At 53.2% G+C, this 13,333-nt stretch overlaps 1 protein-coding gene across 4 annotated transcripts in view; it reads right to left on the bottom strand.

Moving 5' to 3' along the window:
* The window catches only part of PECAM1 (platelet and endothelial cell adhesion molecule 1), a 51,643-nt gene extending 38,708 nt beyond the window's left edge, over nucleotides 1-12,935 (bottom strand). For all 4 annotated transcript variants that reach the window (XM_062215811.1, XM_062215812.1, XM_062215814.1 and 1 more), the window contains exons 1-3: nucleotides 12,694-12,935; nucleotides 12,583-12,609; nucleotides 1,459-1,752 (exon numbers count right to left, since the gene is read on the bottom strand). In XM_062215811.1, the coding sequence (XP_062071795.1) occupies nucleotides 1,459-1,752; nucleotides 12,583-12,609; nucleotides 12,694-12,751 (379 nt within the window). In that variant the 5' untranslated portion in view covers nucleotides 12,752-12,935. The remainder of the gene's footprint in view (nucleotides 1-1,458; nucleotides 1,753-12,582; nucleotides 12,610-12,693) is intronic.
* Nucleotides 12,936-13,333: the final 398 nt, after the last annotated feature.

Here is a 13,333-nt window from a genome sequence, read left to right as displayed (position 1 = left end):
TCGGCGCAGCGCGCCGGCCGTAGCAGCCATTTGGGGGGTGAACCAATGGAAGGAAGACCTTTCTCTCTGTCTCTCTCTCTGTCTAACTCTGCCTATCAAAAAAAAAAAAATGCTCAGGATGTGGTTGGTACTTGCAATGGTTCGTAATCCCACTGGGAAGATGATACAATCCAATTCCCAACTGATAGTTTAAAGAAAAAATTAAAAAGCAGCCAGCAGGTGTTTGTATTACTGGGATCATCATTAGCACTTACTAAAGGCCCCCACAAACTAGGACTGACTATAATAGCCCACAGCCGCTTACTGAGTGCTTGCTGTGAGCCAGACTCCCTGTCCAGGACACAAAAGTAGACCAACAGTGTCCCTCCACTCAAGATTCGTGATGCAGAAGAACACACAGATGCGAGAGAAGTGGTTGCAATGCCAAGGGAAACCACACACTTCCTTTTACCAAGAACTCACTAAGGCTGGACAGGCAGCTGAGCGTGCTACCCAGCATACCTCTGCCCCTCTCAGCAGCTCCCCAAGACGGGTGACTGCTCTCGTCCCCTTACTGACGAGGATTTTAAAAATATCTTTAATTTATTTCTCTGAGAGGCAGAGATAGAGAGATGGAGATGGAGATGGAGATGGAGGGAGGGAGAGAGAGAGAGAGAGAACTTTCTCTATGGGGCCAGTGCTGTGGTACAGCGGGTAAAGCCGCCGCCTGTAGTGCCGGCATCCCATGGGCGCTGGTTCGAGTCCCAGCTTCTCCATTTCTGATCCAGCACTCTGCTATGGCCTGGGGAAACAGTAGAAGATGGCTCAAGTCCTTGGGCCCCTATATCTGCATGGGAGACCTGGAGGAAGCTCCTAGGTCCTGGCTTCAGCCTGGCCCGGCCCTGGTGTCACGGCCATTTAGGGAGTGAACCATTGGATGGAAGATCTCTCTGTCTCTCCTCTCTGTGTATAACTTTGACTTCATGTAGCTCTTTCAAATTAATAAGTACATCTTTTTAAAAAATAGAAGTGCACAATCCAGTGTTTGTTTTCTTAAAGGTATATTTTAATTATTTGAAAGGCAGAGTGATGGGGTGGGGGGGAGAGAAAGAGAGAGAGAGAAAGAGAGATCTTCCACTCACTGTTTCACTCCCCCAGATGGTCACAGGGCTGGGCCAAGCCAAAGAACCCAGAAGCTCCATTGGGGTCTCTTACATGGCAAGAAGGGGCCCAAGCACTTGGGCCATCTTCCGTTGCTTTTCTTGGGGCCATTAGCAGGGAGCTGGATCAGAAGTGGAGCAGCTGGGACACAAACCAGCACCCATATGGGATGCTGACGTCACAGGCGGTGGCTTCACCAACTGCACCACAATGCCAGTCCCAGACTCCGATGTCTTCATGTGGGACAGACGCATGGCAAGCCCAGTGTTAGCGTTCATTTGACATTTCACCACCCGTGTCCGGATTCCAGGGACTCACCTCTCACCGACACCTGGTACTCCGGAGAGGTTTTCTCCTTGTTGTTCAGAATCACCGTGCACTTGTATGTCCCAGAGTTATAGACCCGGGCCTGGGGAATGAAAAAGCTCTCGGTGCTCTCCGTGGAGGAGACGTTGTAAAACAGCACGTCATCCTTGAAGAAGAGCACGCGGTGCTGAGGCTGGATGTGCGAGGTGGTGCTGATGTCCACGAGGCACCGCAGGGTCAGGTTCTGCCCATTCGGCACCGTCCAGTCCGGCAGCCCCTCCATGTGGACCCTGTTGATGGTGAAAGCTACGCGCAGAGGGAAGGAAGGCAGACACGCTTGTTACCATAGGAACATCATCCCGGCGACCATCACCCGTCGGATGTGGCCAGGGGTCCCAGAGCCTGCAGAGAATCACTGTGTGTGTGCAATGGGGCACTCAGCTGCTCCTATTTTCACCAGGACAAGGTGGCTGAGTGGGACAAGGAGGGCCCCTGGAGGGAGCATGGGACTGTGTCTCAACACCAACACGTGGCCCTGGGCACGTGACCTCTCTGAGCTTTCTGGTAAGGGGGACAGTGCTACTTCATCAGCCACTTGCAGGACAGCAGCCAGAAAGCACCCTGGACAGAGCCGAGCACCGCAGGTGCCCAGACAGCAGCTGCCTCCATTCCAAAGCCACATGGACGTGCCCAGGAGCTCTGCTTCCCCACACAGACCCGCCCAAATTAGCTCAGTCCTGGCTGGCGTTTCTCATCTGATGGGCTCAGCGGCCTCACTGGAGGGTGGAGGAGACTTGAAGCCCCTCTGAGCGGTCACCCCTGATTCCTGCCCCACCAGCCGCTGAGAAGCAAAGCGTACACATTCTCCTTGATGATCAAGCACCTAGAGCAGCCGCCATGTTCAACCAGCTACCCCAGAAACCAGGCTGCCGACCAGTGCAGCTGATGTCCTCCAGCGTTGATAGGTGGGTGTAACTAGAAACCCACGGGCTGCATCACTGGATAGGTCGTCGTGGCAATGAACTAAGCAGAGGTCACACTTGGAGACCAGTTTACAGCAATAGGCTATAGGAAGACAGATCACTTAAAAACAGATGCTCCCCCAAACAAACTCAACGTATTGGTTTGGTTAAATTGCTGTCATGATTTTGGCTGCCAGTTGGCGGGTGGTAGGCCATTGCTATGAAAAGTTTCCAAGGTAGAAGGTTCTGGACCATGCTGAATGATCAGGACTTAGGTCCATGCCTCAGAGAATACCAGGACTGGCCTATTTTTTGAAGATTTTGCCCATGGGTCCTCCTGCAGCCCACAAGGGGTCCCTGTGATGCCCCTAGCTGTACCTCAAAACATCCCAGCCCTCTCTCTTCTATTATCCATGCTGTGATCTTGGCTTAGCCAGCATTATAAAATATTCACTCTCCGAATCTTGTGGTCTGTACATGAACTAGAAAGAATGAATGATGTGTGGAAAGTTTCAGGGGAAATGTATGTAAAGCCTATGTCCCAAAAATCAGGTGTGTTCAGCCTCTTGAAACTCCCAAATCCCTACATGTCTCCTCCTGTCCTCAAGAAGACCATCCATCCATCCATCCATCCATTCATCTTCTGTCTGTCCATCTATCCATCTGTCTGTCATCCATTCACTCACCTTCTATATATCCACCCATCTATCCATTTATCCACTCATTCATCCATCCACCCATCCAGCCATCCATTCATCTATCCATCTATCCACATCTATCTATTCACTTATCTGTCTATCTATTTGGCATCAGGACTGGATTGAGAGTTGTGTGTTGGTCCACATTGTTAGTCTCCTGCCTTATTCATACTTCACCTAGCACCATGAAGCGTGAATAAAGCAATCACAGGCTTTGAAATTTACTATTTAAATTGTTGAGTGGATAGTGAAATTAAATGCTTCAAAACATCCAAAGACAGATGATATGAAGTCTCTGTAAAAACCCCAGAGAGTCTACGGATAGGTAATCTGAAATAATCTGATTGTGGAAAGGTGGTGAGATAAAGATTAGTGTAAAGACATCCCCATAGTGGTCCCTGTCCAGGAGAGAGGGGTGGGGGGAGGAGCACACAGGGAGACACACAGGGATTGGTAATATTTTGGGGGCTGGGATAAAACAAAAGGTGACTATGTATGGATCAAAGATGAGAGTGTGTTACGAACCAAGGATTATAGTCAATCTAATTCCGTAGAATTGAGATACAGAGGGGTGCAGGTGCTGTATTGCACATGCGATGCTGACATCCTGTATCAGAGCGCCCACTCAAGTCCCAGCTGCTCCACTTTCGATCCAGCTCCCTGCTAATGCACCTGGGAAATAGCAGATGATGCCTCAAATACGTGAGACCCTGCCACCCACCGGGGAGACCAGGATGGAGTCCCTGGCTCCTGGCTTCAGCCTAGCTAAGCCTCAGCTGTTGTAGCCATTTGGGGAGTGAACCAGTGGATGGGAGTGCTGTCTGTCTGTCTCTCTGCTTTTCAAATAAATAAATACATTTTTCAAAAAAGAAAAAGGAAAATAACAGAAAAAGATAACAATGCGGGGCCGGCGCTGTGGCGCAACGGGTTAACGCTCTGGCCTGAAGCGCCGGCATCCCACATGGACGCCGGTTCGAGACCCGGCTGCTCCGCTTCCGATCCAGCTCTCTGCTATGGCCTAGGAAAGCAGTAGAAGATGGCCCAAGTCCTTGGGCCCCTACACCCATGTGGGAGACCCAGAAGAAGCTCCTGGCTCCTGGCTTTGGATCGGCACAGCTCTGGCTGTTACAGCCATCTGTAGAGTGAACCAGTAGATGGAAGACCTCTCTCTCTCTCTGCCTCTCCTCTCTCTGTGTAACTCTGACTTTGAAATAAATAAATAAATCTTAAAAAAAAAAAAAAGATAACAACGTAAAGACTGTCTCTTCCTCATCCCTACCCCCACCCACCGAGTTCCCACCTCCCTTTGCTGAAGTTACCAGTGTTCGTTTCTTGGGTCTCCCTCCAGCCAGAGTCTCCTTAGACACATACAAGTGAGTACAAACAAAAAGTCGGCTCCTCCCTCTGTCCTGCGACACAAGAGGTGGCCCTCGGTACACAGGCTTTGGCCCTTCCAGGGCCGACCTTACTCAAGGTTGCTGTAGGCCACAGTGGGGGAGGACAGTCGCACAGCCCAGATAAGGCTCAAAAGCTGCAATCCGTATCGAGGGCCACGGGGACTCTGCAGTATTCTGTGACACCCTTAAGGAAATCTCCAGAACTCTGTATCCTTGGTCCACCTGTCATGGTCCCTCAAAGACTCGCGGTCACCAAGTTTTGGCACGGAGCGCATGGAGCTTGGATGGGCTGAACTGCGTCCCCCCAACCCGTAAATTCCTAGGTTGAAACCTTAACCCCTGGGGCTTTGGGATGTGACTGGACCTGGAGATAAGGTCTTTAAGAAGGTGACCAAGTCTAAACCAGACTGTTAGGGTGGGCCCTCATACAGCCTGATTTGTGTCTTCCTGAGAGGCCGTTTGGACACAGAGGGACACTGGGACAAGCACACAGACTGAAGACCACATAAGCAAAAGAGCCTCAGAAGGAACCAAGCCAGCATTACTTGATCTTGCACTCTTCAGCTCCAGGACTGTGAGAAAATGAGTTTCCGTGTGTGAGTCACCTGTGCTGATTTGTTACGGCCGCCCGGGCAGACAGATGCAAGGCTCTCAGGAACTGCGGGGCGGGTGTCTGGTGCAGCTGCCGAGACCTCGCCTGGAACACGTGCATCCCATGTCAGAGTGCCTGGGTGCGAGTCCTGGCTCCACTCCCAGCCCCAGCTTCTGCCCGTGTGCACCCTGGCAGCCAGCGCATGATGGGTGAGAATAGTTGGGTCTCTGTACCCATGTGGAGACCCGGATTGACCCAGGCGCCCAGCCCCAGCTGTGGTGGGCACTTGGGGCATGAACTAGTAGACAGAAGATATCTCTCTCTCCCTCTCACCTCTTCTTTTTATAAATAAATCAAAAAATTTTAAACAAAGAAATTGTGTTACGGAAGCTGACAGTCTGGGATGTCTTTGGGATGCTGATTCCCACAGCACCAGGAAGATGGGGAACAGCCAACTCACTTCTGCTTTGTGGACTCCAAGGACTTTCTGATGGGCAAGCTTTCCCTTTTCGCTTTGGCTCCTGAGAAACACGAGGCCAAAGTTCCACCTCTGCTTCCAGCAGCTTTGCAACTCGTTTTTGTGTGCTACAGGGCTACCGCCGTGTTGGCTTTTCTTTCCTTTCATCTTGACTTGCTTATTGATGGTCTCTTACACTAAACAATGCATTTTTAATAAGTAGTCACAAATCATTTTTTTTGGAATAAGAAGAGGTATAGCTAGCTAGCTGGCCAGAGATACTGGCAATACCTCTCTCTCTCTCTCTCTTAAAAGATTTATTCTACTTATTTGAAAGGCCGAGTTGCAGAGAGACATTTTCTATCTGCTGATTCACTCCCCAAATGGCAGTAACGGCTGGTGCTGGGCCAGGTCAAAGCCAGGAGCTTTCCCAGGTGCATTAGCAGGGAGCTGGATCAGAAGTGGAACAGCTGACTCAAATCGGTGCCCATATGGGATCCCTTGAATGCCACAACACTGGCCCTTTTTCCCTCTCTTTTAACAATGGTAAGCCTTTAAAATTTTTTTGCATTTGTCTCTAGGATTTAAAAATGTTTTAAATGTCTAGGATTTTAAAATGCGCACAGGAGCCAGCGCTATGGCGCAGCAGCGGGTTAAAACCCTGGCCTGAGCGCCGGCATCCCATATGGACGCCGGTTCTAGTCCCAGCTGCTCTTCTTCCAATCCAGCTCTCTGCTATGGCCTGGGAAAGCAGTAGAAGATGGCCCAAGTCCTTGGGCCCCTGCACCCATGTGGGAGACCCAGAAGAAGCTCCTGGCTCCTGGCTTCGGATCAGCGCAGCTCCGGCCATTGCGGCCATCTGGGGAGTGAACCAGAGGATGGAAGACCTCTCCTTGTCTCTACCTCTCTATAACTCTTTCAAATAAATAAAATAAATCTTTTAAAAAATAAAATGAGCACAACAGTCCACACCTGCCCCTTTCTTCTGAGCCATCGATTGAACAACAACAGCAAAAACACCTGAGCAGCCATCGCTCTGAAACGAACCCACAGTCTTCCCCCTCAGGGACAGGTGGGCATCCTCCCGTACCTGTCGGTACCGCCTCTCTCTGAGGGAGCCACGCTGTTTGGTCCCGTGATTCTACCAGGAGTTGATGGAGCACAGAAATGAAGTGTATAGGGCCAGACCACCTGGGCCGAATCCTCCCTGTGCTACCAGCAAGCTGTGTAATTTTTGGCGAGTTACAAAACTCCTCTGAGCCTCAGTTTGCTTATCCACACAATGGGCCCAATAATAGTAAGTGTGAAAGAGAACCCGAGTTTAAATATTGAAGCACAATTCCCAGCACCTGGCTTGGGAAATGCTGGCTAGATTTGTCACAGAAACAAAACCCACTTTGGACAGCCTAAAAGCTGGATCTCCATTCTACGTTTCCAGGGAAAATTTCCAAATAAAAGCAAGTTCTAAAATTTCTGGGTTAATTTACAGGGACGTCTGCAGACTCCCAGGTTCCCTAATCCCCCTGTGGGGGCCCCACCAGAGTCACTGCACTGCTTGATTGTCTTGGTCCTGGATGAGTGGCGTCCCCCTGGCTGGCCAGGCCCCTGGCAGGCACACAGGGCCAGAGACAGAAGACAGAGCCCTGGTCCTGCGGTCCTTGTGGGTGACTCTGGGAGCCACCACGTCTCCTCCTGCAAAATGGGAACGCTGGCACCTGCCCTTCCTGGCATTTTTACCAGGAACAATAACCAGGCCAAGGTGGCTGAGAGCACGGGAGGGGTCGAGGGCTTCCTGCCCAAGCCAAGCAACTGGTTTTTTTTTGTTTGTTTGTTTGTTTGTTTGTTTTGGAGACAGAGGGGTAGCAGGGGTGAGGGGTTGGTGGAGGGAGAGAGAAACACTCCCATCGCTGGTTCACCTCCCAAATGCCTACAACAGCCAGGGCTGGGTCAGGCCACAGGCAGAACCCAGGAATTCAATTTGGGTCTCACCCACAGGAGCGGCAGGGGCACAAATACTTGATCCACCACTTGACACCTCCCAGGGTGCACATTAGCAAGAAGCTAGAAACCAGAGCAAAGCCAGGATTCCAGCCCAGCCGCTCCAGTATGGGATGCAGGTGCCCCTGGCTGCTGATCAGCTGCTAGGCCAAATGCCTATCCCTAGGCAACTCCTGCATCTGCTTAACTGATGCCCCAGGAGGAGCAGCACTGAGCAGCTGGAACCGACAGTGGGGACAGGAGCACAAGACGGAGGAAGAAAAAGCATAAAATCCCTCCAGATTGGAGCTCCGGCTCTTTGTCTTAACCCAAGGTGCCATTCGCTGGAGGCAGTGAAAGGAGTAGCCTAGCTTTTACCACCACTGACCACCAGCCCCTGGCTGGCACCAGCTTTCACGTCAGGGCCCCGTGGTCCTTGGCTTCTGCTTGTCACACCTGTATGTGGTCACCCACTCCACCACGGCTGCTCATAATGACCCACAGAATACTGCAGAGGTGCTGGGGGGTCACCTCTGGGATGAGGTGACAAGAGATGGTGCAGCTTCGATCGCAATCCTTCTCTTTTCCTCTGAGATGACCAGCTCTGGGCGAGGCCAGCTGCTGGGCCATGAGCAGCCCCATGGAAGGCCCACCAGGTGAGGGAGCTTAGCAGCAGATCAGCTGGGCCCCGCCACCTTCAGATCACCTTCAGCAAGTTTGTTTGCAATCTCGTGAGAGGCCCTGAGCCAGAAGCACACAGCAAGGTCACTGCTGGATTCCTGACTCTAATTGTGTGAGATTAAGAAATATGTTATCTCAGGCCTGGTGTGGTAGCACAGGGGGTTAAGCTGCCACCTGCAGCACCAGCATCCCATATGAGCACCGGCTCAAGTCCTGGCTGCTCCACTTCCAATTCACATCCCTGCTTATGCGTTTGGGAAAGCAGTAGAAGACGGCCCAAGTGCTTGGGCCCCTGCGCCCATGTGAGAGACCCAGAGGAAGCTCCTGGCTCCTGGCTCCAGCCTGGCCCAGCCCCAGCTATTGTGGCCAGTGGAGGAGTGAATCAGTAGATGGAAGATCTCTCTTTCTCTTTCTCTATCTCTCCCTCTCTCTGAAACTCTGCCTTTCAAGTAAACAAATAAATAAATGTATGTGTGTCATTAAAAGTCCTTTCCTGTTATATATATTTTCCTCAAAGGAAGCCACAAAATTATACATATACAAACATTCTCGTGAAGAAAATAGCAACAACACAAACAAAAATAATTATGTTGTTATCGCAAGTCACTAAGTTTTGCAGTAACTTGTTAAGGTGCAGTAGGTAGCTAATAAGCCATTCAAACTATCTTGAAAAATTTCTATCTAACTCTTCTCTAAATAATACAGAACACATTTTCCTCCTTGTAAACCAGCTCTCCACACACAGCCAAGCTCAGTCACCATAGAAGCAGGGTTGACTGCTCAGTCTGGGGTCCTGGTTCCCTGGGAGGCGCATGTGTGGGAGGAACGGTGTCTTTCTGGAGAGAGGGCCCACAGCTCTCCTTACTGAGCCCCGGAAAGGTTCGGAAACGCTGTGACAAAGGCAGGGGCTGTGGAACAGCCCGGGAGTCCAGATCTTTTCAACCAGGAAGGTTGCAGGTTGATGGAGAAGGGTCCAAAGTTGCCCAGTTGCCATGGTACAGACAAGGCACCCAGGCACCACAGGCCAGATCCCCAAATACTACAACCATGGGGCCCGCATCCTTGACCTCAAGGCCACCAGTCAGTGGGGGGCTGATGCTCCCTGGAAAGATAAGGCATGGTGACTCAGCCGGCCACCTGGCCCTCAACCTGGAAATGACTCAGAGATGGGGGGGGGGGGGCAGGAAAATTACTGGGAGTCCCTGAGCAACTCCTGCGCTCAGCGCGGAACCTACTGGCCCCTCTCCTCTCCTGAATCTCGAGCATCTCCAAGTGCAGCCCAAGTTCTCATCCTTGAGCCATTTGTCCAGCTCCTAAGCCAGGCGCTGGGTTTACGGGCTAAACAAGAATCTGTGCTGCCCGGTGAAGACGGTGCAGCTCCAGATGACTGGCGTCCAATGACGCCGGTGAGCACCGAGAGGAAGGGCTGCCCAGAGGAGGTTAAGGGCAGCCTGGAGGAAGTGACCCTTGAAGGGAGCCCGCTGGGCCAAGGGCAGGAGAACAGCATGTACCAGGGCCCAGGGTCATGAGCTGGGCAGCACAGCATGTACCAGGGCCTGTGGGCATGAGCCAGGCAGGAGAACCCACCCACCAGGGCCCAAGGAGCCAGGAGGGATGGAACAGGGGCATAAGCCTCAGCCATTCTAGCTCCTTGCCCTAAAAGTAGATAAAATCAGAATTTCCCCTTTATCCTGCCTTCTTTCAAGAGCTCAGTTCAGTCTCATGCCCTGTATTGTTCCCCCCTCCACTCCTCCCATCTCTGCCCACTCCCCTCCAACCCAGGTGGTACCAGAGTGGAGGGCCTCACCCACCCTGGGGACAAGCCAGGCCGGAGCAGGCAGGTGCAGTGGGGAAGAGGGAAGGGGCAGACAGACGCTAGGATGTTGGAGCAGGTCTGGGGGGCTTGTTTCCGGGGTGGTGAAGATGTTCTAGAACTGGATGGTGGTGAGGGGTGCACAGCATTGCGAATGTGCTGGATTCAGTAGACGCGAGCCGTAGACTGTTCATGTTCCAGCACACCTTGCGAAGGTCTCGTGGGAGCGAATAAAAAGCAGAAGCTGAGTTTCCTGGAGGGGGTTCCCAGGAGGACATGGGAGCCACCAGCTAAATTAGAGAAAGATCCAGGAGACAAACAAGGTTGCCCGGGGAGCAGCGGGTTTCGTGGGGTCTGTAAGATGACTGGGGGAAGCTGCACTGGCCCCAGCGTTGGGCCTGCGGCTCAGGCTGGACTTGGGCCAGGTAAGGGCACCCTGTGCTCCAGACAGGGTAAACGAAGGGAGTCTGGGCTGGGGTTCAGACCCAGAGACAAGTCCCCAAGTCTCCCTGGGAGAAGTGAGGGAAGAGAAAAACTTACAAGAGGAGCTAGAAGGCTAAGGAAGGAGGCTTGGGGTCCAGCCAGCCCGGATGGAAGGGTTTGTTGCCTTTGGCCACTGAGGTTCCGGGTGCGCCCTTAGGGAGAGTTCCTGCAGCAGGGGTGTGGGGCTGCCCCACGCTGCTCTCAGGAAGGGGCTGGACAGGGACACAGATAGTGGAGGGGTGGGTCGGGAGGGCTTCTTCGCGCTAGGAAGTAAGATTTAGTTGCTGTGTTTGTTGAACGTATGGGTGTGAGGGGCTTGAGGGGTCCTGGTTCGGGAGGCTGGGGTGTGGGTGGGGTCTGACCGGCTGAGGGTGGATGGGCGGGAGGCGGGATCGGGAGGCGGATGGGCCCCAGCCAGGGTGGGAAATTCCTGCAGGCAACTGTTTTGGGAGCTGAGGTCAGCACCTGAGGCTAATGGGGTGGGGGACTTGAGAGAGGAGGTCCTGTGTGGCCTAAGGAGGGCAGCAGGGTCCCAGCCCCTGGCCAGCCATTCCCAGGGTAGACCCTGCCCAGTGTCGGGGAGTGGGTTGTAGCTGGGGTCTGTCTTGATGAGTGCAAAGCACTAGGCAGGAACTAGACAAGAGCTGGGGCACACGGGCTGGAGGGGTAGAGGGAGACAGGGTGGGGCAGGCACTGTGCCTGCATTGGTGGTCAAGGATGGTCCTAGTCCTGGTGCCCTCACTGTCATTTTCTACTAAGCTCAAGCAAGCGGCCGAGTCCTCTCTGTTTCCTAATCTCAACCTTGCTCTCACTCCATAAAAGTTATCATTTCCATTTTACAGATTGGGGAAAAAAGTATAAAGAGGCAAAGTGAAATGGCTCTTAAAGTTTTGAGTCACGCCTGTGGCTCCAGGCAGACTGCCAGGTGCCAGCAGTGGAGGGTCAGTGCCCACACGGGTAACTGGCTCGCCCGGGGACAACTGGGTCACTTTGCAGGCTCCGTCACACGGCCAGGAAGATGAAGGATATGCTGCCACCGTTGCTTGCTATAGGGGTCCAAGCCCAAGGGAGCTGGCTTTCCCTGTAGCCACACATGGCCCTTCCTGTGCTGGCCACGGCTCAGAGCCGTTGCCCCACCAGCTAGCCTTGAGCATGAACTTCACTTGCACAGAGCCAATTTGCTGCACCCCGTCATGCCTTGCCTGAATGCAGACTGCACGCTCAGCTCTCAGCTCTCCGCTGAGCCGCCCGCCTGGCCTGCCAGGTGCATTCTCTCCATTAAACCGTGCAACCTTGCTTTCCCCAGTCCGAGTGACTGGGCACCCTCTCTCTCTCTCTGATTCCGTTCCTCCCGTTCTGACGGATGCGCTACCCCAGTGAATCTTGCTACCCTGCTTCCCACCATCCTCTGTCTCCTCTGAATTTTTATGACACAAAGAATCTACCCCACCCATCTCCACCAACAGTCTCCCTCCATTCACAGCCCCCAGACCCAGCCGAGCCCTCTCCCGTCTCCCGCACGTGGTCTCGGCAGAAGCAGAACAAGCCTCTCTTATCCCAGGGTGAACGCTCAAAGGCACCTCCAATGCGGAGGAGAAACCAGACTTCAAAGACAGGCGGTTCCGTCTACTATCTCTGCCCCACAAGCGGATGGGAAGTGAGACCCAGCTGCTGTTACCCATCACTCGGGAGAAAAAGGGCAGCAGCCCTGCACACCATGCCGGTCCTTACTGAGATCCACAAGTGGATTGTATCTTATTTGTTCCCAAAAACCACTGGGGTGGGATAGGAAAAGCAACAATTTACAGTCGCACGTGACAACAATCGACAACAATCGCAGACTCGCTCCCGCTCCCTTCTTTCTCACCTGGCTAACCCAGCAGGGATCCACCAGGAGGGTTCAGAAAAACAGACACAGCCTTGCAAGCACTGATTAGAACACTGAGATGGGCTTTGGGTTCTAAAAATGCCAAAATGCATTAAATTTCTCAATGGTTCCAGACCTCAACCCAAGCAATGGACAAGCGTTCTCAGAGGACAGACACACCCCGACCGTGCAGCGACATCACCACTTACAGTTTTCTTGACCCTCGAGGCTTGAACCTGGAAGAGAGAGAAGACAGAGTTGGATTTCAGGAGCTCCAAGCTCCCGAGGCTACCGCGAAGGGGACACGGGGTCCAACTCACAGAGCAGCAGCGCCAGCAGGGCCCCGAGCCGCATGGTGCCTGCCGGGCCCCGCACCATCTGCACACTGAGATCGAGATCTGCCTGGCTCGCTCAGTTCTGCCTTCCGGCCATGCCTCTGGGGCACAAGATGCGCCCGGCCGGCCACGGACGAGAGACCTGCTCCACGGGAAGCACAAAGCACTCTGACGAGGTCTCCCGGCGCCTGCGGAGAGACCAGAGACCGGCTGTGGTGCTGGTCAGGTAATGGCGGCCATTGCTGGAAATCGGGAACAATGAGGACTGGGTTGGGCTGGGAGTTCCTCAGGAAATGACTGGACTTCCTGAGGGACCGCTGAACGCAATCCCTTTGTTTAGCTTCTTTACAAGGGAGACACACACACACACACACACTCACACCAGTGACATTTGCCCCGAGTTCTTGACCTTCCATCTCCTGGGTTTGGGGGCCCTTCTCACGGCAGAGGAGGGGCTCCTCCCATCTTCCAGACTCTCCCCAAGGGGCTACGGGGGGGGCTCTTTCCACACAGCAGACTTAGGCAGCCCCAGGGGCTGCCTCTGCCTCCTGGGGCCCCTGCCCCGGCCTGCACCCCCAAACACACAGCCCCTTCACCAGACCACCCAGAGCAGATCTGTTTTTTC

The sequence above is a fragment of the Lepus europaeus genome, chromosome 18 (assembly GCF_033115175.1).
Source record: "Lepus europaeus isolate LE1 chromosome 18, mLepTim1.pri, whole genome shotgun sequence".
Lineage (NCBI taxonomy): Eukaryota > Metazoa > Chordata > Mammalia > Lagomorpha > Leporidae > Lepus > Lepus europaeus.
The sequence above is the reverse complement of the archived record's forward strand: the minus strand, read 5'-3'. Positions and strand labels throughout refer to the sequence as shown.